Here is a 22,761-nt window from a genome sequence, read left to right as displayed (position 1 = left end):
TGCCGCTCAGCCAATAGACTGACAGGAGTTGAGCTGTTTAGAATAAGGATTTATTGTCAGAGCACCAGTGATCTGAGAAGGCAGCAGGTCAAAACTGCCTTGGCTTCTCAAACCCATTTCGGGTATTTAAGGGAAAATCTGGGCATTATCCCAGAGGCTGCATGACAGTTGGGGGAGGGGAGTCTGTTGTCTGTTGTGCTTCATGGAGCTGTGGTCCTCCAGTGGCATTAACAACCCAGAAACAAAGAATGCTAGACAGAAGGATTATGATCAGTCAGCATAATCATAAGTTTCAGGGCGACTTTCTATGGCAGGGGACGTTCCAACCTCTGGGTCAAACTGCTGGTGACAATCTATTGTTAAGCGACAGGGCAAGGAAAAGTGAAGCTGGGGACACTGTGAGGCCTCTATTCCAGGGGTCCCAACCAGGCCATTCCTCAATTTCATTGTCTTCTGACCTCTGTTGTTTCCATTGATAAATCAGAAACATGTTTACTGGTCATTCTTATAATTGTTCTCATGTATGCAGTGTGTCCTTTTTCCTGTTCGTTCTCAAGTTTTTCTGTTTATTTTGCTTTTGTCAGTTGTTCTGGGTGTGGTTTTATTTATATATATCCTGCTCGGACTTCATCAAGTTTCTTGAATCTATAAACTCATGTCTTTTAGCAAATTTTGGAAACTTTTGGTCTCTTTTTATACATTTTTTCTGCCCTGTTCTCTCTTTCCTCTCCTGAGTTTCTAATTGCACATATGCGTGATTACTTCGATATCACCCCACAAGTCTCTGAGAATCTGTCATAGGTGACTTTCAGAAGAACTCTACAAAATGACTTTCCTCTTCTCTTTTACACATGAGGACGCGGGACATATAGAGGTTTGCATAGACAATTAAGTGACAAAAATTAAAATTAAAAACCAGTTCTTTTATTGTAACCCATTGCGTTATTTAGAATCCATTAATCCATACCGATATTAAATGGACACATCAATAAATAACTAGGGGCAGGGAGAAAAGAATAACTATTCTTTACTGTAGAATACCAACTAACAAATGTAAAAGAAAGAATAGACTTTGACTGTCATGTCCTTGTTGGTTTAGACCAAGAGATCACTGGCAGCGACAGTAGATGTCTGCATTTTGTTTCTGTCTTTTTATTATGAAACCAATGTTAAGGAGGCAAATGCGGATTAACAGGAGGGATCCCTAGCCTTGTTTTCCTTAGAAGACTAGTTTAGTGTTTTATCAGACATCTGTTGTAGCCATTGTAGATGGAAAAGTTTATGAGAAAAACACCACATGGAGTCTGTAAATGTGTTTGTACAGCTTGTAAAGCATTCTTGGAAGTGGCCAGTAAAAAAAGTGTTTTACCACTTAAAAAAAATAATAGAGTTTGAAAAATTATTATTTTGCTACCGTGGTAATAGTAATTGATACAGACAAGAATCATCAAGTGCTACAGCTAGTAAGTGAAAGTTTATTTGAAGAACAGGGTAGTTACATAGTTTCAAAGTACCTCTGGCAAGTTCCTTCTCAATTATAATGGAAGAGAGTAACTTTATAGTGAAAAGACCTGGCAGACACTTCTTTAAGCGATCAAAAGTAACATCACTCACGATTGGGCTAAACTGACCTCATGTGCCTCCTGATGTGATGTTCTGAGAAAGATACAATATTACTTCTGTAACATTCTTGCCAAAAACACAACCTGACTCTAATCAAGAGAAGCAATGGATAATTCCAAGTTTTATATTTCTATAAAAGAAATGACCTGTCCTCTACAAAAATAGTGAGGTCATTAAAGGGAAAAAATTGAAAAACCATTCCAAATTGAAGGAAACTAAAGATACGTGACAACTGGATATAATGCATGTTCCTGGATTAAATCCAGGACTGGATAAAAATGTCTATAAATAATACTACTGTGACAGTTTGGGAAATTTGAATAGAGACAGTAGTATTGAGTCAACGTTTCTTTTCCTGATTTTGATTACTGTGCTCTGATGATGAAAGAAATGTCCTTGTTCTTAGGAGACAGACTGATGTGTTTTGCAGTAAAGGGGCAGTGATACACGCAACTTGCTCTCAAATCATTATGTATACAGCAACCATGGCAAAATGTCTGGGAAACGATAGATTTTTTTTTTTTGTATTGTACCTGCAAGTTTTCTCTAAGTTGTAAATTATTTCAAGTAAAGATTTTACAAAACAAGTTATTTTGACTTCACATCATAATTTATTTTGTAGTCTTTAATAGCCAAATTTTGATGGTTACTTCTCCATGAATATTTTGACCCTTTCTTGAAATCATTTGTCTCAAGGACCCAAGCATTAGGATATCTTTAATATTATTCACTTCTATTTGAAGACTTCCCTAAATGAACTCTTTCAAGTTCAGAAAGTCTTTCCAAATCTAGGGATTCTAGAATTTGGTGAAAAAAAATAATAATCTCAGTGTAACACATATCACACACATTGGCCAGCATTGTAAGAGGAATAAGCAACCAGAGAGTAACGCCTTTATTTTACTTTCTCTTGGGAGTCCCCATGATGCTGCTCTTTCCATGTCCCTGGGCCTGGGAGAAGGAAGGATGGCTCCCTTGGAGAAAAAGGAGAGAAAAATGATGGTGTGGAAACAGCTTCCTCCATCACCTCCCCCAACCCTTCAGCTTCTCGGGCTGTGCCCATTCTCCCTCCCCAGCCCCTGGCCCAGGAGCCTTTCCTTCTCTCCACCTCAGCTAGAGCCCAGCCTCTCACCTAGAGCCTGCCGCTCAGTGGGGAGTGAGCCACTCCTGCCACTGGAGGGCAGAGGAGAGGTCAGTCCAGGGCTGTGGGGAAGGTGCAGCAGGAATGAAGGAGGTTAGAGCAGGAAGGACTTCTGAATGAGGTGAGATCAGGGAGTGAGTGAGGACATTGCCTGTCTCCATTTAGGAGGGAAGAGAAAGGCCTTGGGTACAGAGGCAGAGAGCATGGCAGGGTCTGGATGAGATCCACTGTCACCTTCACCCTTGTGCTCTGACAGCACCTCACCCCAGGTCACTCTGAGGTGCCCTTCAAGTCCAGGTGCTCCCCCAAGCAGATGTGTCTCAGCTCCTCTCTGGGCAGGACACTCATAGCTGTCTGTCACGGAAGTGTCTTGTTCCCCTCCCCTTCCATCGGTCCCCCTGAATCCTGAGTCCAGTCAGCAGCTTTCCTTCATGCAGCCAGGTCAGCATGTTGTTGGCAGGTAAAGAGATAAATACTCGGCCTCTCACAGTGTGATTGCCCTCAGGGTCCTACTTGTCAGTCAACACAACCTGAGGGAGCACTGGATATAGGAGAGCAACAGCACAAGGACCGCGTGGGCTTCCCACCTCTGCTCCCTCCCTCCTCTCCTAGTCCTCCACTTGTTGGTGCCTTCTCCCTCCCCCAGCGCCAGGACTTCCTAATCCAGAGCAAGAAGGAGAGACCTTGGTCCCAAAGCCCCCTGCCCCACCAGTCTGTCCATCAGTGCGTCCGCCTCCATTCCCACTGCAGTTTTAGTGCCTGCCCCGTGCGGAGCCCTGGGTGTGAGAGGGCTGCCCAAGAACGTCCTTCCTTCAAATACTGCATGGCTCAGTTTCTCAGCTCCTTCAAGTCTGCTTACACATTTTATGAGGCTCACCCTGACCACCCTATTTAAAAGTGCCGCCTCTCCCATCACCTGGCATTGATCGTCTCCGGTGAATTATGTTTTTCACTGTAACTCCTATCGCTTCTAACATACTGTGAAGGTTTCCTTTTCCAAAGACGGCCTCAACAATATCTCCCACCCCATATGCTCTTCTGCAATGTGACCCCTCCCCTTGGATCTGTGACTAGTTTTGATCACTAGAACATGAGGAAGTTGACACTGCTTGACTGAGCAGGAGAAAGTGGAGACGGTCTTCCGTCCTCAGCCGTGTGGCCACACGGGGGCGCTGCTGCGCTGCTCGTGGATGCTGAAGGAGCAGCATGGGAGGATCCGGGCTGTAAACTGGTCAGAGGAGTCTGCCCCGAAGGCTGGGCATCAATGGGGAAATGAAGAAGCTTCCCAGCAGTGCTGGACTCCACAGGTGTCAAGGTCAAGATGGGACAGGAATTGAAGGAGAGGAGAGCTCAGGAAACTTGTGCCATCTCTGAGGTTTCCATCTCCCCACTGCCACCCCTTTCTCCAGGTCCTTGATGCCAACACCAAGGAAAACTGAAAATAAATATTTTCTTAGGTACGCACTCTCTCTCTCTTTTTGTAGTACTCCTTGCTGTAGCAACAATAACAAAATTCGTATAAATTTTCTCAGGAAGGATACATGAGAAATTGGTAACACTCTCAAATCTAGCAGGACACCCGGGTGCCTGGTGACTGGGGAGGTCTTGGAGGACACTGAGGAACAAAATCATTTTTATCTGTATACCAAGGACCTGTTACTTATCCCATCTTGTAAAATCCTTCTCTTTATCCATCTTATCCCATTAGCATCTGCTCCATTTTGCTTGTCTTTGTATTATCTGTTTGAGTTAATAGATGTTTGTTGTTCTAAGCCACCGAATTTTGGGGGAGTTTGCTACATAGCAATAGATAACTAATAAAACTCTCTTGTTTTTATTTGTCTACAGCTCTTTTATTTCCTTGCATGCTGAAATTCTCTGCACTCACTATTTCCAGTTCCTCTCCTCCTGTTCTCTTTTATTCTCTTGTACCCCTTCTTCCTTCCCTCTTTCCCTTTTTCCTTTTTATTATGGAAGCATGAAAACATATAAAATGACTATGTGGTTATGCTAAAAGGAAGCATTATCTGGACCTATGTGCTACAAGTATAATGCCAAGGTATATGGAATAAAATTAAATAAAAAACATTATTAATAGTATCTGAAAAATTATGCCTGGGCAACCAAGTTAGTGGTTTTCAACTCTTAATTCTTTCATTTGACTGAGGGTTGTTGGTTTTGTGGGTTTTTTTGTTTTGTTTTGTTTTTTTGGAACAAGTACATCAACAACAGAAAGTTTTACACAGTCCTGGTATAAGTTTAAATGGGCACAAGCACATTGGAAATCAAATGAGCATGTATAGCCCAGCAGTCCTACTCCTAAGTGTTCTTTGGAGAATTTTTTGCCTTGTGCCCCAGGAGACATGCGCACTAATGTTCACAGTAAAAACTGGAATAACAACATAGGCATCAATAGGAAAATAACAAAGTTGTGGTATAATTATAAAATATAAGACTTCAACAGTAAAAATGAATGAACAACAGCCTCACACATGAGAGGTAACTCCCTACATAATGCTGAGTCTCGGAAGAGTCCATGCAGCAAGAGTTCACTGTACAGGAAGTTCAAAAGCACGCGAAACTAAACAATGTTTGGTTTGGGGACAGACACACTTACTGTAAAATCTTTAGAGAAACTCAAGGGAATGGTAAACACAAGACTCAGGATAGAAGTTACACCTGGGGGATGGGACTGAGGGGCCCTCATGGGGGCTTCCTAGGTTCAGTTTCTGACAGCAGTGGTGGATGCCCAGGTATTTAATTGATCATAATTTCTCAAACTGACACTTTTCAAACTGTAGCTATTCCTGGCTCATTTACCTCAAACTGACACTTTTCAAACTGTGACCTATTCCTGGCTCATTTTTTAAAAAGGAAAGTGAAAAGAAAGAGAAAAGAAAATACCAAAGTGTATTGTAAGAGTACTTAGCAAGAACTACTCACATTGGAACAAATCCACAACCAATTATTACGAGCCATGTCAGAGAGAGGACCGGGATGTCACAGAAAATGGCATTGGTTAGAAATAGGTCACATGATCCTTCACTCTCCATATATTCTGGTATACAGTCTTCAATCTGATGTGCAAGTAATTCTATCTTGTGATTTGATATATTATTTACATTTAACTTCACATACAACTGAATTAAATACCTTTACAGAAGTGGAAAAGCACACTGTTGGTCAATGTAAGTAAACCTGAAAATGTTATAAAGGGAAAACCAGTGACGACTAGAAAGTGTAATGGAAAACACAAGAGAGCTGCTTTAAAACAAACTTTAGAGGCACATATTAACAGTGCTTTTTAGAATCACGTTGGTGTCCAAATCACTTCTACCAAATCTCATTCAAAAGCACGGTGAAAGATATGAAATTTACTCTAGGATGCCAACTGGACAGGTAGTTTTGGACATTTTGTTCCTCAGTTGGAGTTAAACACCTCTGCCTACTGCATCACGCCAAAACTGTTGTCATGGTGCTAACCTAGGTGTATAGACTGAGGCATGAGGTTCACATTTTTCTAACTGAAAAGTAATTTCATTACGCAAATGTTTTTGAAGATGATGTTGAATAAGAAAACTGGCAGTTTTGCTAATATTTTTGACATTTTAAAAATTATTATAGTGTCATTGGTTCACAAAATCCAGCAAGTTTCAGGTGTACAATTTAACAGTAAGGCACATACACATATTGCATTCTGTGTTTACCGCCCAGAGTTAGATTTTTTTCTGGCACCACATATTTGACCCCTTTTACTCCATCTACCTCCCCTTTTCCCCCTCCCTCTCTACTCTCTGGTTGACATTCTTAACAAACTAAATTTGAAACTTCTAATGACAAAGATAGTTATTATTTTAAAGACATTCTTGTTAAGGCACCCACATCTTGGAACTATTTGGTCTAGCTAACTATAGGTTCTCAACTTTGTTGCAACGTATTGAATGAAACATTATCACTAAAGGTAATTTTGAGAAGCACAAAAGTTGATGTATCTCCTTTCTCTGTTTCAGACTTTTACCCCTGGCTTTCCAAAAGTGAAATGTAAAGCATTAAAGAAAAATAATCAGAAAAAGGAAACAGTGACTTACAAAATCCTGAAACATTAATTAATTTTAATTTGGGTTTTAACATGTGTGTAGATTCTTTGACACTCCTCCTTTCCAGAGGTGCAGTAATTCCCTCCTCTTGAGTGTGGGCTGCATTTAATGACTCACTCCTAACTGACAGAGTAAGGCTAATGTGATGGTGTGTGACTCTGAGTCCAGGACAGAAAACACTGCAGTTTGCATCTTGCTTGCTCTCTCTCTCTCTCTGATCACTTTCTCTGAAGAAAGCAGCTGCTTGGTCATTTTCTGCCTTATGGAAAGTCCACATGGCTAGGAATGGAGGCCTCCTGAGACCACCCAGGTAGAAATGAGGCTTCTTCTAACAGCTTCTTCAAACAATAAGTCATGTTTCATGTGAGTCCTCCAGCCCCAGTTAAGCCTTCAGATGATGCAGCCCTGGCTGACAACTTGACAGCAACCTTGAAAGAGGCCCTGGCCAGAAGCGCTCAGGTAAACCTCTGCCAGATTCCTGACCCTGGAGAACTATGGGAGAACATATACATTTGTTATTTTGAGTTGCTACATTCTGTATAATTTGTTATGCTACAGTACCTAACTGATACAGTGTTTAAAGAGAGAATGAAATATTGCATTTTAATTTTTATTTGCTCTAAATTAATTATAAGATATTCACAATGTCTTTTGGTTTTAAGATTTAAAAAATTCCATGGCTAACAGGCAGGATGCATTTTATTACCATTCACAGCACTCTATTTACTTGTACTTTGATTTCCAACCATGACCCAATCAAACACAAGAGGAAGAACAGGTCCCTAATAACAACAACCCTCGTTATTCACTTCCAGTCACTTATCCAATTAGACACTGATGTGGGTGCTGCTGGGAAGGGATTTTGCACATGTAACTAAGTTCTCTGTCAGTTGACTTTAAGATTGGGAGGAGGGGGATGTCCTGGGTGGGGCTGTCCTGATCAGGTGAGTGCTGATTGGGGTTCTTCCTGATCAGAGATTCCAAGTGTGAGAGGGATTCAATGTGAGGCATTTCTCCACTGGGGGCTTTGAAAATGCAGGGCCACGTGGCAAAGACTGCTGGCCACTAGGTGATAGGAGCAGCTATGCCCTGGCACTTCATCGCTGACAGTTGTCAAGGAAACGAGACCTCAGATGGACAACTGGAAGAAACTGAATTTGGCCAACCGTCTCTACATAAGCTTTGAGGAGGACCCTGAGCTCAGGATGAGAACACGGCTTTGTGACACCTTGACCAGAGCACCCATCCACACCATGCCTGGATTTCTGACTAAGGAACTGTGAGCAAATAATTGGGAGTTGTTTTGAGACACTAAATTGTAATATCTTCTGCAAAAATAGAAAACTAATACACAGGCTCAACTGTGCAATGAATAAGCATATGGCATATTATTTCACTGGGATGAATTTATGAATTGATATGCACACTAGTCACCCGTAATAAAATCTTTCTGAACTTTTTTGTATTTTTTATTTTATGATTTTTGTGTGATGTAATTAAATTTTAATGCAATCATCATTTACCGACAATTAACTTAATGCCTACTATCTGTCAGGAATGGCTTTATACGCCTGGGAGGCAACTTTGACCTAAGTAGCCTAAAGCCCCTGTGCTCACATGCCTTATATTCTAGAGACTTCCCACAGAGAGACAAAGCCATTGGAGGGTTTTGGTGAAGAAATGGCAGGTATGTCCTGAGTCACGTTAGCAGGATCTCTGATCCTTGTGGGGAGAATAGGTTTTGGGTGGCAGTTGTGGGGGGGTGTGGGTAGCACTAGTGTCACAATCAGGAGTGAGAGGGTGGTGGAGACTAAGAGGGGAAGAGGGCCTGGGGATGAAGGAGACAGAGGGAAGGGCTGGAGAAGTGGCAGGTGAGAAAGTGCAGCAGAAGTAAAGAATTCTACAGCAGTGGAACTCTGAGATTTAAATGTGTTTTTAAAGATCTTTAATAAACGATCTAGAGCCTAGCAGGTTGTTCTGTGGACCTGCCTAAAAACTAATTGCCTCCTTATGTTAATCAGTTTAAAAAATAATAATGTCTCGATAAAATATGCACACCACTTAGATGTGAATTATTCCTCAAAAATAGGCTATGCAGGAGCACTAGTGAAGGACATTGTAACTGCACTGAACACTTGGAACTCTGAGGCTGTACATGCTGCTGGTTGAAATACACTGTAACAAACTGCTTCCACGTCCTTTTTTGTATTGAGGATGTGGGGGACTCACACAGACAGATCCTGCTAATGTGACTCAGGATGTACCTGCCATTTCTTCACCAAAACCCTCCAATGGCTTTGTCTCTGTGGGAAGTCTCTATAATATAAGGTATGTTGGTAAATTCTGGGCTGTGGAATGCAGCTCGTTTTACAATACAAAAACCTGGAGTCACAGATATGCTGTTTGGGAAAGTTAAGACTTAGGAGCTTTGTGAGTCTGAGCACAGCGCTCACCTATCTATCCGGACCAGGGGGCCCAATCTTTTCTTTCACAGATTAGCTTCCTGAGGATCAGGAGTTTTCAAGATTGTGTTACCCACCCTGGTTCATAGACAACAAGGAGACTGGTCACTGTGAGAATCTCTGGCTGGTGTTTTCAGGCACAACTTCTCCAGGATGAAAGCAAAACCCTCTGTCCTTCCTTCGTTCCCAGGGCAAGCTCACTCTTAGGCATCAAGTTCCCTGGGGCTGAGCTTTCTAGAAGAGTCCAAGGGAGAGGCAAAGGGCGGGAGGCAGAGAGAACATTTCAGGGAGAAGGGCTCCGGGAAGAGGAGAGGAGGCAAAGGGGCCCGTCCCCGCCTGGGGTCTCTCCCTGGTTTCCTCACACAGCTCCTGGGCCAGGACTCAGGGAGACAGGGTGACAAAGAGCTGTCGGTGAAGGAGGAGCGGTCAGGGCAAAGTCCCAGGTCCCCAGGGCGTGGCTCTCAGGGTCTCAGACGCCGGGGCGGTGTCTGGGGCGGGGAAGCTCAGTGTTGGGGAGTCCCCACCTCCCCGAGGTTTCACTTCTCCCTCTCACAACCTGTGTCGGGTCCTCCTGTCTGGATACTCATGACGCGGCCCCAGTTCCCAGTCCCATTGCACGTCCGGTGTCTAGAGAAGCCAATCCGTGTCGCCGCCCGTTTATAAGGTCTCCACGGCCCCGTCCGGACGCAGAGTCTCCCCAGACTCCGAGGATGCAGGTCATGGGGCCCCGAACCCTCCTCCTGCTGCTCTCGGGGGCCCTGGTCCTGACCGAGACCTGGGCGGGTGAGTGCGGGGTCGGGAGGGAACCGCCTCTGCGGGGCAGGAGCGAGGGGACCGCCCGGCGGGGACGCAGGACCCGGGGAAGACGCGTCTCCACCGCCCAGGCCCAGAACCCCCGTCCCGTCCTGACCGTCCCGCGCCCCCCGCGCCCCCTGGTCGCTCCCGGCCCGTCGACCTGGGACCGGGACCCGCGCCGGGAGGAGGGCCGGTGGTCTCATCCCCTCTCCGCCCCCAGGTTTCCACTCTATGAGGTATTTCTTAACCGCCTGGTCCCGGCCCGGGAGCGGGAAGCCCCGCTTCGTCGGCGTCGGCTACGTGGACGACACGCAGTTCGTGCGGTTCGACAGCGACGCCGCGAGTCCGAGGGCGGAGCCGCGGGCGCCGTGGATGGACCTGGTGGAGCAGCAGGACCCGCAGTACTGGGACCGGAACACCCGGAACTTCCGGGAACACGCACAGGTTTTCCGAGTGGGTCTGAAAACCCTGCGCGGCTACTACAACCAGAGCGAGGCCGGTGAGCGACGCGACGGGCCCCGGTCCCGACCCCCGTCCCCACGGACAGGCCGGGGTCGCCCGAGAGTCCGGGCCCGGGCTTCGCCCCGAGGCTGCGGGACCCGCCGGGAGGAGCCAGCGGGGACTCCCCGGGTTTCGCTTTCAGTTTGGGTCCGGTCGCTGCGGCGGGGCTGACGCGGGGCTGACGCGGGGCTGACGCGGGGCTGACGCGGGGCTGACGCGGGGCTGACGCGGGGCTGACGCGGGGCTGACGCGGGGCGGGGACAGGGTCTCACACCTTACAGATGATGCGCGGCTGCGACGTGGGGCCGGACGGGCCCCTCCTCCGCGGGTACCATCAGTTCGCCTACGACGGCGCGGATTACATCGCGCTGAACGAGGACCTGCGCTCCTGGACCGCGGCCGACCTGGCGGCTCAGAACACCCGGCGCAAGTTGGACGAGGCCGGTGTGGCGGAGCGCGACAGGGCCTACCTGGAGGGCATGTGCGTGGAGTGGCTCCGCAAATACCTGGAGAACGGCAAGGAGACGCTGCAGCGCGCAGGTGCGAGGGGCCGCGGGGCCTCCCCTCTCCCTCGGGGGCCGGGGGCTCCTCCAAGGATGGAGGAAAGTGGGACCAGAGCACCCGCCTCCTGCGGGTCGGGAAAATGAGTCCGTGTGGGTTTTCAGATCCGGTACCAGAGGGCGGCTCGCCCAGAGGGCCCACCTTCCCTCAGGGACAATGAGGGGTGCTGTCTTCGGGGGAAGGAGGGGGAGACTATCTCGGGAATAACTGGTCAGCGAGCGGTTCCCTTTGACTGTGGCAGCTGCTCTGAGAACCCTGGGGACTTTTTCTCTCAGGCCATGTTCGCTGCCCCACACCCAGTGGGTTTGAGGTCTGACTCTAGCTTTTCTGAGTCATTTGGCCCCCACCCAGGTCAGGACCAGGAATCCCTTCTCCCCCCTTCAGAGACCTATCTCTGACCCTGGCCTGTCTCAGCCTAATTCTAGAACTTTCTAAACAGTAGGAGATTATCCCAGATACCTATGTCCAGTGTGGCGTCTGCGTTTTATGCTCCCTTCTCCCACCCCATTTGTCCTGAGCATTCTCAGCATGGTCACAGTGGAGTGGGACATGGTCACATGGTCATGGTGGAGTGTCCCAGGAGGGATGTAAAGTTCCTGAATTTTCTGATCCTTCTCCTCAGACCCTCCAAAGACACACGTGACCCACCACGCCATCTCTGACCGTGAGGTCACCCTGAGGTGCTGGGCCCTGGGCTTCTACCCTGAGGAGATCACCCTGACCTGGCAGCGTGACGGGGAGGACCAGACCCAGGACATGGAGCTCGTGGAGACCAGGCCCGACGGGAACGGGGCCTTCCAGAAGTGGGCGGCAGTGGTGGTGCCTTCTGGAGAGGAGCAGAGATACACCTGCCACGTGCAGCATGAGGGGCTGCCCCAGCCCCTCACCCTGAGATGGGGTAAGGAAGGGGCCCTGGGCACAGCGCCTTTTCTCAGGGGAAGCAGGAGCCCCTGGAGGACTTCAGCAGGGTTGGGGCTGAGGCCCCGGAGTCAGGGTCATCACCGTCTGTTCCCTTGCTAGAGCCTCCTCCTCCGGCCACCATCCCCATTGTGGGTGTCATTGCTGCCCTGGTCCTCCTTGGAGTTGTGGTCCTTGGAGCTGTGTTTGGAGCTGTGATGTGGAGGAGGAAGCGCTCAGGTAAGGAAGGGGTGGTGTCCGAGTTTTCTTGTCCCTCTGTGGGGTTTCAAGCCCCAGGTAGAGTGTGTCCTGCCTCATTAATGGGAAGTACCATCCACACACACGTTCTTTCCCAGCCTGGGGCCCCATCTGCTAACACTTGCTCTGTATTAATGCACATGTAAAAATGAAGGACAGATTTATCACCTCGATGATTCCGGTGACGGGGACCTGACTTCTAGTTGTCACAGGATAAAGGGGAAGGTTTCTGCTGAGGACAGACCTCCAGGAGAGTGGTTGGTCCAGTCTGCCCACATGTACTTTCCTTAGGTTTCCTCACCGTGTCCTGGGTCTGAAGTCACAGTTCTGGAAACTTCCCTGGGGTCCAGGACTAGGGGGTTCCTTTAGTACCTCATGGCCCCCACCCCCCTTCCCTGGCTTCTCACAAGATGTTTTCTTCCCACAGGTGGAAAAGGAGGGATCTACGTTCAGGCTGCAAGTGAGTATGGTTGGGGGCAGGGAGTGATCCCAGAGACCCTTGGGATAGTGTAGTTGGGAGCCTATGGGGGAAGCTCACCCACCCCCACAATTCCTCCTTTAGCCACATCTCCTATGAGTTCTGACCGCATTCTGTTTTGTTCTACCCCAGACAGTGACAGTGCCCAGGGCTCTGACGTGTCTCTCACAGCTTCTAAAGGTGAGACCCTGGGTGGCCTAAAGTGGCGAGGGGCTGGGGAAGAAGGGACAGGACTGGGGAATGTGCATTCTTTGGGATATTTTGAGCATGTGGTGGAGTGTTGAGAATGTCACCACATGCAGCGACTAACCTGAATTTGTTCGTGATTATTTTTTTCTGTAGCATGAAACAGCTGCCTTATGGGGGAACGAGTGATGCAAGATTTGTTCATGCTCCCACTTTGTGACTTGAAGAACCTCTGATTTCTCTTTCTGCAAAGGGCATCCGAATGTGTCTGCGTTCCTATCAGCCTAATGTGAGGAAGTGGAGTGACCGGCCTGACTCCTGCCCTCCAAACTCCCCTTCCCCACACTGACCTGTGTCTCTTCCCTCATCCGTTCTCCTGTTCCAGCAGAGGCTGTGCTGTTCCCATCCCTGCCTTTGCTTCGTGTTGCACTGAGCTGCAACTTCTTACTGCCTTATTGAAATAAGAATATAAATATGAATTTGTTTTTCAGTTCTAGTTGTGAAAGGTTTATGGATTAATTAAAGGAGACAATCCTATATTTGAGAGAGGAAATAAATGGAATCACTGGGAACTTTTCAGAATCTGTGTGTTTGCTGTGCTGAGTTTGTTGCAGGTGGGGATATGAGAGGCTGTGAGGACCGAGCGTGGATGGGATCTGTGCCCAGTCAGTGCTCAGTGCACTGTGGACTTTGACATGGTCATTCTTCAGCTGGTCACCTCTCTTTTCCATTGTCCTTGTCTCTTCAATAGGACCTTGCGGCACCGGGACCTCTGATCACAGGGTCTCAACCATCACCCAGGGCTTGTCTTGTCAGTGAGGGATTTAAGCGGCTGGGTCAGCCTCGGCTCAGGCCTGGGTCTGATCCTCGGCCCTTTCTTTTGGGTGTTTATTTTTTGTTGCACTGTTTTTATAGAGGCACATGATTGGTTTTGTTCTTGTTACAAGTCCTGGTCTCATTTTCCTCAGACTATCTCTCATCTCCGAGAGTCATTTTCCCTGTGACTGTTCTTATAAGCCCCAGACTTATAAGTGGCATCAAGAGATGAATTTTCCTAGTCAACCTGCTCTTGCCTCCTTCTAGGGCTTGATTGTTCTTTCTACCTTTTCTCAAACTCTCAAAGGAAGCAAATTTTTTTGGAATTAGCAGAGACGAGATCCTGCAATTTCTCATTTTAGATAAGTTCCTGTTGGAATTCTGCTCTGCTTGCTCACCATCTCTCCCTGCCCTTAGCTCTAGTGCTGGCTCTAGTCCAAACTCAGGGATTTATAAAGCAGAGTCTACTTTAGATTTCTATTTGGTTGAAAAATAAAACCGGTAAATCAAAGGTCATTGTTTTCGGAAGTGAGAAATATAATTATGTGTTGTGGTGTGTGGGAGAATTGGTATGGCAGAAAGAGATGAGGGGAAGGAGGTGAGAGCAGCACTTGTGAGAAAAGTAGAGGTGGCATCAATGCAATTATGAGTGGACTTTGTGCCAAAGCTGCCTCAAAATAGCACGTGACCTGAGACCATATTAATAAAGATACTATCTCTAGAATAGGGAGGTGCTGTACGCTGATCATTCATTCAACCAATATTGGTTGTGTGCCAGATGTATGACACATTTTTTACATCTGGGAAATGTAATTGAAGTAAAAACAAAAATTGATGGTCTTGCAGAGCATATGTTCTAGTGTGAAGAGACAGACTACATACTATAAGCACAATAAATAAGAAAGGTGTTTATGTTAGAAGGGGATAAATGTTGTGGGGAAAAATGCAATGGGGATGGTGATCCAGAGTGTGGAGATGTGGAAACAGGGAAGATGGCTGATTTCATCTGGGAGGTCAGCGTGAGCCTCCCCAGGAAGGCGACCTTGAGAAAAAGTTTGAAGGACATGAGGAATTATCCACAAGGATCCTGGACAGGGGAACCTGCAGTGGGAATGCCCCAGGCAGAAGTGTGTCTGTGATTTCTGGAAGGAGGGAGGGGGCTGGTGTGGCTACAACAGAGAGTAATGGAGATGAGACAGAGGCACGGCCAGACCACGTGGACCTGGAGGATGTTAGGAGGGTGCTGACCTGTGCTCTGTGTGAAGAAGGAGTTACAAGACGCTTGAGAGTAGAAGAGGGATGTGGTATGACTTCTCCTTTAAAAGGATTGCTGTGACTGCTGTGCTGAGAACAGGCTTGGGAGGCAAACGTCCGGGGAGGCAGTAGGGAAGCAGTAGGAAACTGCAGGGTTCCAGGCTGGAGATGCTTCCATGGGGGTGAGTGGTGGAGATAGTGGAAGTGGTGGGAGTCTGGGTACATTGTGAGGATGGATTTTACAGAGTTTCCTCGTGGGTTAATTTGGGGTATGAGAGTGAGGAGTCAAGGAGGGCATCCGAAATTCTGGGCTGTGCAAGTGGAAAGGTGCACTTGTCAGCAGAAATGGGGAAGACTGGAAGGAGCATATCTGAGGGGGTCATCACAGGCATTCATTTTAAGAGAGGTTGGAGCTGAGGTGTCTGTTAGACCGGTGACACATACAAATAATATTTAAAGCCTTGAGAACAGATGAGGTCACCGAGACTGATGGCTATAGAAGAGAAACAAACAGGACTGAATACTGGACACCCCAGTGCTGAGTGATCTGATCAGACACCACAGACACACACAGAGCAGATGGCACAGTTCTGGCTCTACATCTAGAAGGCACACAGATCAGGGAGTTCAAACTTTCTTGTGCGCAGGAATCACCTGGGCATTTGGTTAACTCAGGAAGTTTGGAGCAGAGAATGTGATTCTGGATTTCTAACAAAGTGCTGATGCTGCTGGTCTTCACATGGCACTTTTAGTAGCAAAATGTTAAATAAATGATTCCTGGTCTTGTGTCTAATTCTGTGGGAAAATTGGTCTTGGGAGAGGTCTGAGTGTTTTGTAAGAAGTCCACAAGCAATCCTGGGGCTCAGCCAGATTGGGAACCACTGAGGTCAGTGACAGAGCTCAGGGAATGAGCAAACAATGGAATCCAAATTTTTACTTTTTAAAATATAAAGTGTAAATATATGTACACACACACACACACACACACACACGATATTGAGGCCTCATACTATTTTGGGGAAGGCACAGAGCAGGCTTGAGGCCACACAGCTAGGAACATTCATAATCCACCCCAAGGCAGGTCCTACATGGCAACCACTGCCCCAGCTTCTGGGCACAGATATCACTGCTCATATCACTGACTCCCCTGATGCTGGATACTGGACCTTGGGCCTAGGATTGCTATCACTACTGCTCTTGGCAACTGGATGTTGTTACTGCAACTCATGCCACTGTTATCAAATGCATTGTGCACAGTTCTAGCCTCTCTGTGTCACCATGTCCTGAGTCAGAGTCTAGCATGTGGTCACCTGACTGGTGGAGCCTCATGCCATGTCCAGCTGCAAGAGGGTTAGGGGGAAGTGGGTTTCCCCCTTTTATGGAGTATAGTGGTGTCTTCCTCTCACTCAAACTATGTGTGGGAGTCTCCTAATGTAGGAAGAGAGTTCAGGTGATGGGGGTGAGGGTTGGAAAAAGAATGACAAATTTTAATTCTTAGAGCAAAGATCTGAGACTGGAATTTTTTCTGGTACTTTGTAGGCACTCAGGTTTGGCTGGAAGAACAAGTGACTAATAAATGACATTCAAGGTAGAAGTTTACTTCCTTACTCCGAATTTCCTGGTGGGATGGTGAGGATTTTTCTTCCACTCATCCAATTCTCTATACTCAGACACCACATACATAACCTACAATTCAGTTCAGTTCTGACATGAACTACCTGAAGTTAGCATCAGACCCCACACATTCGGGATCCATCCAGCAAGACTGCTCTCACTTCAGATACAAGTCTCAACTATTATATCCTCATGTTACCTGCACTTCTGTCTGACTTGGCTGCAAAGTTAGGGATCCCCCCACCCAAGTTCATTAGTTTGTTAGATCAAGTCACAGAACTCTGGAAAATGTTATGGTTATATTACAGTTTATTATAAAGGATACAAGTGACTAGTAGCTAAATGAAGAGGAACATAGGGTGAGGTCTGGAAGGGTATTGAGCGCAAAAGCCTCTGTCACTGAATTAGAGTGTGTCACCCTCCTAGCATATGAATGTTTTGACCAGTTTGGAAGCTCTCTGAATTCTGTTGACTTAGGTTTTTTTTTTTCTTTTACTAGAAGTTTTATTCAGTATGTATGATTGATTAAATTAATGGCCATTGGTGATTGAACTCGACCTCCATCTTCTCTCCCCATAGATCAGGGAATGAGGCTGGAAGTTGCAACTTTCTAATTGTGACTGGTCTTTTTGGTGACCAGCCCCAATTCTGAAGCTATCTTAACCAAGAACCATCTCAAGAATCATCTCATTGGCATCCCAAAGACACTCTTATCACTCAGAAGATTCAAGGGTTTTAAGGGCTTTGTGCCAGAAACCAGGGACAAAGACCATTATTATACTACTGTCTTTGACCACAGATTCATTAATAGCAAAAAGATCAAAACAGTTAAAAGATGCTGGCACGTTACTAGGATCCCATTCAGTCATTGACAATTAGTCCAGTCCATCATCTACTTGAGGATATTTACATGGTCCATAAATTTACAAAAATTGCTCAACATTTTTATTTAATCAGAGGAGAAATTCAAAATAAACTGTATTGTTATATCAATGCACACCTCACAGAATGACTAAAATGAAAAAGACATTCAATCGTTGGCAAGAATTGGGACTAATTATTTCCCTTATATATTGCTAGTGGCAGAGTAAATTGATTCGAGTACTTTGAAAAATTCTTTGTTGGTATCTAATAAGTCCAAACCCTGGCATTTCTACTTCTAGTTATATACCCAATAGACATGAATGAAAATGTGTGCCAAAATATATAAAGAAATTATTCATGATTTGTAAAATCTGGGTATAATAGAAATGCCTGTGAACAAGAAGTATGGTCTATTCATATAATGGAACCCCTTGTAGCCATGAGAGTGAATAAACTACAACCACACAGAGCCCTGGGGATGAGACCCGGAAACATTATGTTGAGTGAAGGAGGCAGATACAGAAAGTTGTCCACTGTAATATTCTATTCTACCAAATACAGAATTCATCTATGTTGTTAAAAATCAACGTAATGCTTACTAGGGGGAGAATTTATGACTGAATAAGATTCAAGAGGGTTTCCTGGGATGCTGGAAATGTTGAACCTTGATGTGGGTGTTGTTTATTCCAATGTTCACTTTGTGAAAATCCACAGTATATTTAGATTTGTCCACCTCTTTCTATGGGTGTGTTAACCTAAAAATTTCAGTCCAGTAGTCATAATAACTGCTTTCTTGCTATCTTTGCAAACAGTCCTTTGGGACACAATTTTGCTTCAGGTCCAGTCCAAAGGTTATTTTGCCCTGTTTTAACATTTCAAAGGTTTGAGGCATAAGATGTGCAAAGCAGTTCCTCTGGCCTGGCAGCTCCAGCTCTATATTAAGTTGGCTCCATTTATTATTATTATTGTTTTTTTGATATTTCCCTCCTTTGATCAATATCTTTGCTTACAAGTATCACTGATGAATCACTGGAAAGCAGTGCCGGTCAGTTATTAAAAGCATTGTTGGTCCTTCATTGTTAGGGTGGCTCATTTTTGGTGTGTTATGCCACTATTAGTCTCTGGTCGCCAGGAAGCTCATTCCTGATATGTCATGTCTCACGTAGGAGGGATAGTGGTTTTCTTTTTTTCTTAGGAGCCTTAGAATACATTTGAGCAACAAGAGTGCCAGAACAGAGCAGGGCTTTATCGTCATGTTCCTGTAAGGACAAACACCTTATGTAGTTTCTTGAGGTGTCTTATATAAAGTCTGATAAGTCTGTTCAGAAACTTTGAGCAACCATTATCAGAGTGGTGTCCTTTTAACATCAAGATATGCAAAACAAAGTTTTATAACAGCAAAAATTTTATCATAACAAACAAAATGTTGAGTTCAATTCGATGCAGAACAAGGCAAATTTCCCCGAGTATAGGGGGCAGCGAGGGGCTGGGCAGACCAAGCCCTGCGCCAAGAGAAGAGGTGCCTTTGATGTAGAGTGTGGAAAGAATTCCAGACACATGCAAAGTTAGGGACAAAAGGAAAGTTTATTAGAAAAGGGGTAACACTCTCCAGACAGAGTATAGTCTCCTCTCAGAGGCAGAGCATGAGAGGGACAGTGAGAGGGACAGACAGAGTAAAGGCACTGAGAGGGACCCAGAGTGTTCAGGGAATTCAGTTTATATGTCATTCTTCAGTTCCCATGTCCTTTCATATGGACATACTGTGAGGAAAGGGAAGAGTATGTAGTGTGAAAAGGCCTGCTGGCAGCTCCCACCCTTTAATCTATAGGTTCCCCATAGTTTTAGCCATAGGGAATGACTCTGTTGGTTCCCATTTTCCCTTCACAGGTATGGGGAATGGGCTGTTAGCAATCTCAGTAGAAATCTTCCTTTGTTCTGAAGGTGTCCTCCTGGCCTGGCCACGGGGTTGATCAGCGTATTGCAGTCTCAGATTGTGGCTTAACAGGTTAATTCTCTTGCCTCCTCCCTACATTAAATTTGAAGACTAGATTTGAACCGGGTAGCAATAACTGAGGGCAGTTAGCTGAAGATATTAAAAAACCTTGAGGTCCACTGGGCACTGTAATTAATCATTTGGCTTGTACCTGAATTTTATTTAGTTCTATTTTATCAGAGGTGTTTTATCCAAGTAAAGCAAAAAGTATTAACAAGAGAGCAAACCCCACCTTGCTTAGCTAAGATATGGCCAAGAGCAATTCTGTTGTCTAATATAGTCCACATAAGAGAATTTAAAGATTTCTCTGGTTGGCTACTGTTTTAGTGGTAGTGCCAGCAATTTCCTCTAAGGTTTTTGATACGTTTATAATCATGTATGTTTTTCATTTTATTACTTGCCCAGGGAAAAAGCATTCTTCCAAATCTGGTGGTACCTTCATTGGGGATGACATCTCCAGACACTAAACATCCTTGACTCTGTGTAATTACGTTAGGTAGTCAGGCATGAGCGACAGGAGCGAAGCCCAGCTCTGTAACCATGGAAACTTCCCTTGAAGACCTTCCTTAAGTACCTCCCAGAAATACCTCCCTCTTAGGGTTATAAATTATCCCAAATCCCAGTGCACAAAGGCCATAAAAGCTGCTGGCTAAACCAGCTACAAACTCATGCGCAGAAAGTACTGCCCCTAACTTCAGTCTCATTATGCCATCATTATAATATCCTGACTATGCCTGGAAGTTCATGAATCTAGTTATAACAGACTGACTTCTGGGTAAGAACATGCAAACTAGGCAAAGATATAGCGGCCGACTGTCAGTCAAGGTGACCTCACGTAGGGATCATCTGGACCTCCCATCACAGCCCAAATATAAACAGAACTTCCCATTTCTGCACCGTTACAGCGTTCCTGGCTGGAAACCTGCTCCTTCCTTTGGGGTGTACTGTCTTATATCTTCACCTTCTGAAGTCCACAGGGCTGCAGCCTTCCCTTAGCACTGCCTGTCTCCTTCTAAAATGTACTTTCGATAAATCTTTCTTTTTCTCAATCTTGCCGACCTGTAATTCTTTACTGCATCGGCGGTGAAAAACCGAGGAACAACACACGCCACACCATCCACCGTACTCCACTATAGCTATCCACCGTCTACCTCCTCCTCCTCCCCCATGCTGCTGGGGCGACGCCAGATTTCACATCACGCCAGCGGTGACAATCAGGTTTACATTTTGACCTATGAAATAGTTTTAAAGATGATGCCCAATGCTGAGTCATCTTCCTAGATAGAAATAAAAGGGAAAAAGCAAACAACTGTTGTTGTGTCGATGTAAGAAATGTCCAAACCTGTTGAGAATCTTAATAAGTTTATTTGAGCCAAACTGATGACAATTGCTGGGAAGCAAAATCTCAATGGATTAAGAAAATGGTCCAGAGAATGGCAGTTTTGCCGCTTATTTTATACATTAGAATCAAAGGAAGAGACGTAAGGAGGGCTACATAAAAGACACTGGTGGTAGATGAAGGGGGTGAGAGAAAGCAGAGAGGGGGAATCTCTGGGATTGGATAAAAAGTAAAATGGAGAGACACACACTTCTTTTACAGTGGTGGATCCAGGAGAGTTAGTAATTAACATTTATAGCCGGTAGAGATGGTATGCGGGGGACAAGATTAACAAGAAAGGTTCTGTGGTCTTGTGCTCTGGTGCAGTGGTTGTACCCTGAGGGGTCTGGAAAAAGGGGATTACTCTGACATTCCAACGGTATGTTATTTTAGATGCAAAAAGACAATAGGCTCTTAAGGTAAGGATTGACCTTTGTCAAGAAAGCTACAGGCCCAGGATATGACTACCCTTCACTTATGTTCAGACCATCCCATGTGGTTACTACGCTTGGTCTGAGTTTGTAGGGCCCACCATGCTGGCCTTCCCTGAGCTGGTCAGGTTTAGTATGTGACTATTTTTTTGTCCACAATAGTGAGTGCTTGGCCTCTCATATATGTGTGAGAAAGGAAGGAATTAAAGTGTAAAAGTGGAAATTCTCCAGTTTCAGGGAGGTGATATCTCCAGGCACCAGCCCCAGGAGAAGCACAACATTCCAAGGTGCAGATGATAAAACTGTCTACTAGGCCCTGTTTGATCCGAGAGTTCCCCGGATACATTTATCTTTGTACAAAACACTAACGGCTAACTTCTGCTTCTTGTAATCTGTTTATTCAAGGATGTAGTTGGAGGCTTTATAAACTGCCTCCTCTGGAAGCTCGGGGCTGATCTCCTCCAACCCTGCGTGGTAGAGAGTCAGTCGCCGGCTGGCTAATAAAGGCTCATAATTAATCTCAATTGGCTCCGTAGGTCTTAGAATCGTTTGTACCATAACATTTGGAGGCCCCAGCGAGATCTCTCCAGCGGGGGAGATCTCCTAAGACCCGCGACTCCGGCCGCCTTGGGCGAGGACCTGCCCATCCAGGGCATGGCCACTGAGAGACGTTCCTCAGCCTCAGACGCCAGGCAGACTTGCCCAGGAGGGCAGGTGGACAAAAAGGTTTGATTCTGTAACAATTGGGCACGAGCCATCTGGAGCAGCTTCACCGGTGAGTAAGACTGCGCTTGGGTCTGTCTGTCGGTGGGCCCTAAAGAGAACTAGTGGAAGGCTGGATGCAGCAACACTTCCCTAGTCCAGTCAAGGTCTGAGACGTCAGTCTTAACTCCAGGTATTCGGTTTTCTGGTGCACTAGTGTTTTGTGTTACCTGTAGTTTGTCTTGTCTGTCTGTATTGTGTCTGCCTGTCCGGACGAGCCAAATGTACTGTTACCCTCCTATTGCTTTAGCCTTCATAAGTTTACTTAGTTTGATTCTTTCCTTAGGTCTGGCCTCCGTGGCCCTGCCCGACTGGACGTTAGGTCAGAGGCTGATCCTAGCCCTGGCTTATTTGGCTTTTGTGGGGATTTTCTCTTTTCTTGCCTGTCTTTACTAACATGGGTCAGGCTTCCTCCTCAAATCGTCCTACCCCCTTGCAGTGCCTCCTTAACCAATTTAAGGATTTTAAGAGACGAGCCCAAGTCTACGGAGCTAATGTCACTCCCTTCGACCTCCAAAGGTTCTGCCAGTTAGAGTGGCCCACATTTGGAACAGGGTGGCCATCAGAAGGGTCACTCGACCTGCAAGCAGCCTTTCAGGTGCGGGATATCATCTACAGAGATCTTGGCCACCCTGATCAGGCTCCATATA

General features: G+C 46.0%; 1 protein-coding gene and 1 long non-coding RNA gene across 2 annotated transcripts; one reads left to right on the top strand and one right to left on the bottom strand.

Annotated features, from left to right (window-relative positions):
- Positions 1 to 6,856: 6,856 nt before the first annotated feature.
- On the bottom strand, positions 6,857 to 9,873 carry LOC120615898 (uncharacterized). Its single transcript, XR_005656382.1, has 2 exons — positions 9,401 to 9,873; positions 6,857 to 7,353 (listed from the first exon to the last, which is right to left on the bottom strand). It is a non-coding gene; the product is annotated as an uncharacterized LOC120615898 (long non-coding RNA).
- A 78-nt stretch (positions 9,874 to 9,951) lies between these two features.
- Positions 9,952 to 13,581, top strand: LOC120615897 (patr class I histocompatibility antigen, A-126 alpha chain-like). The gene is made up of 8 exons (XM_039879086.1): positions 9,952 to 10,106; positions 10,339 to 10,617; positions 10,884 to 11,159; positions 11,803 to 12,078; positions 12,201 to 12,317; positions 12,763 to 12,795; positions 12,946 to 12,993; positions 13,156 to 13,581. Exons 1-8 carry the CDS (start codon positions 10,034 to 10,036, stop codon positions 13,158 to 13,160), a joined length of 1,107 nt encoding a protein of 368 aa, XP_039735020.1. The 5' UTR covers positions 9,952 to 10,033; the 3' UTR covers positions 13,161 to 13,581.
- The last annotated feature ends 9,180 nt before the right edge of the window (positions 13,582 to 22,761 follow it).

Source organism: Pteropus medius, unplaced genomic scaffold, assembly GCF_902729225.1.
Source record: "Pteropus medius unplaced genomic scaffold, Ma_sr-lr_union100, whole genome shotgun sequence".
In the NCBI taxonomy this organism is placed as follows: domain Eukaryota; kingdom Metazoa; phylum Chordata; class Mammalia; order Chiroptera; family Pteropodidae; genus Pteropus; species Pteropus medius.
The sequence above is the reverse complement of the archived record's forward strand: the minus strand, read 5'-3'. Positions and strand labels throughout refer to the sequence as shown.

Excerpts from the sequence above, each read along its gene's own strand:
- LOC120615897 (XM_039879086.1), top strand. The coding sequence starts at position 10,034 with ATGCAGGTCATGGGGCCCCGAACCCTCCTCCTGCTGCTCTCGGGGGCC. Across the intron at positions 11,160-11,802 it reads GGAGACGCTGCAGCGCGCAG|ACCCTCCAAAGACACACGTG; the intron begins GTGCGAGGGGCC and ends CCTTCTCCTCAG. Across the intron at positions 12,079-12,200 it reads GCCCCTCACCCTGAGATGGG|AGCCTCCTCCTCCGGCCACC; the intron begins GTAAGGAAGGGG and ends TTCCCTTGCTAG.